This window comes from Girardinichthys multiradiatus, chromosome 14, assembly GCF_021462225.1.
Source record: "Girardinichthys multiradiatus isolate DD_20200921_A chromosome 14, DD_fGirMul_XY1, whole genome shotgun sequence".
Taxonomy (NCBI): domain Eukaryota; kingdom Metazoa; phylum Chordata; class Actinopteri; order Cyprinodontiformes; family Goodeidae; genus Girardinichthys; species Girardinichthys multiradiatus.
Window position 1 is genome coordinate 38357954 of NC_061807.1, and position 1614 is coordinate 38359567.

A 1614-nucleotide genomic window follows, 5' to 3' on the forward strand; every position below is an offset into this window, starting at 1 on the left:
TAAGGGTCTTAAGAGTCTAAGGATACATATCTTAAAATAAAGTGGCTATATACTGAGACATAAATTTAATTGCACAATGGGCTTTACTTGTATTGTTTGATTGACTTAAAGGTCCAAAAACATATTTGGCAATGGAAATTTCTGTTCTATTGTTAGCCTTACTCACCAATGGTGTTTTTTTTATTAATATTGAATATTGGTTTGCAGTTGACAAATATTTGAAAACTTTATTTTCTGTGGAGAAACCTTTAGTGTCCATACTAACATGAAAACAGTGGCCATATTGTGTCAAATAAATGCACTAAATTAACCGTGAATTCCTAATTAATTATTACATTGCTTTTTTTTTTTTAAGCTTGTCCTACTGCGCGGGACGTTTGAAAAGTCATGCGGTTTCACTTCCAGCATCACCTGATCGACTGAGCGGCGCAGCCAATCACAGCCAAGGGACGGTACAGCTAAATTTACATGGGTTCTGTATAAGAACAGCTTCCCTCCTCAGTATCTCATTCGTTGCTGTAAAACTCAGTGAGGAAACATGCCTGAACCCGCCAAGTCTGCTCCTAAGAAGGGATCCAAGAAAGCCGTGACTAAGCCCACCGGCAAAGGAGGCAAGAAGAAGAGAAAGACCAGGAAGGAGAGCTACGCCATCTACGTGTACAAGGTGCTGAAGCAGGTCCACCCTGACACCGGCATCTCCTCCAAGGCCATGAGCATCATGAACTCGTTCGTCAACGACATCTTTGAGCGCATCGCCTCCGAGTCTTCTCGTCTGGCTCACTACAACAAGCGCTCCACCATCACCTCCAGGGAGATCCAGACCGCTGTGCGCCTCCTGCTGCCCGGTGAGCTGGCCAAGCACGCCGTGTCTGAGGGAACCAAGGCCGTCACCAAGTACACCAGCTCCAAGTAAACAATGCTGCTGTTTAGCCAACAACCACAACGGCTCTTTTAAGAGCCACCCACCACATCTGAAGAGCTTGATTATGTCTTTCTATTTAACATTCTCTTAAAATTATTTTGATAACTTTTTTTTTTTGGGGGGGGTGGGTTTCTGAAATGACAAAATTTTAAGCTTAGAGATGTTAAGAAAAATTCTTACCAAATACCAATGTTGTGCTTTAAAAGTTGTGTGTTTTAATGCTGTAATATAAAAACAATCCAAGGGGGAGTGCACCTGAGCTGCTTTAGCAGAAATAAAAATTACCTCCTGCAACATGACTAATGCAAAACACTAAAAAAATTTGACTGAATAAAGTTTGCAAAAATTTTTTTGTGCCTACATTTTGTTCCGAGTGACTGTCGGTGTTGCGTTCAACACCACACACCCTGCTGCTATGACATGATGAAATTGTATGCTTGTACCTTCATGCTTTATTGCCTAACTAACATTTTGATGTAGAACAGCTCTTATTAGGCTACAGTCCTTATGGTTCAAGGTAAGGAGCAGTTTAAAAGAATACATGTTTGTGAACATCACTCTACTAATGGGAATGTTTTAAATGAAAAGTTAAGTATAGCAAGATTTTTTTTTGATGACTGCTTCTCCCCATATTTCATAAATACCTACTACAGCAAAAAAAGTCATGTTTTTAGACAAGGTGTAAAATTGAA

At 40.1% G+C, this 1614-nt stretch overlaps 1 protein-coding gene across 1 annotated transcript; it reads left to right on the forward strand.

Annotated features, from left to right (window-relative positions):
* The first annotated feature begins 524 nt into the window (after positions 1-524).
* On the forward strand, positions 525-1271 carry LOC124880789 (histone H2B-like). The gene has a single exon (XM_047386141.1). The coding sequence runs from the start codon at positions 539-541 to the stop codon at positions 911-913; it is 375 nt and encodes a 124-aa protein (XP_047242097.1). The 5' UTR covers positions 525-538; the 3' UTR covers positions 914-1271.
* Positions 1272-1614: the final 343 nt, after the last annotated feature.

Excerpts from the sequence above, each read along its gene's own strand:
- LOC124880789 (XM_047386141.1), top strand. The coding sequence starts at position 539 with ATGCCTGAACCCGCCAAGTCTGCTCCTAAGAAGGGATCCAAGAAAGCC.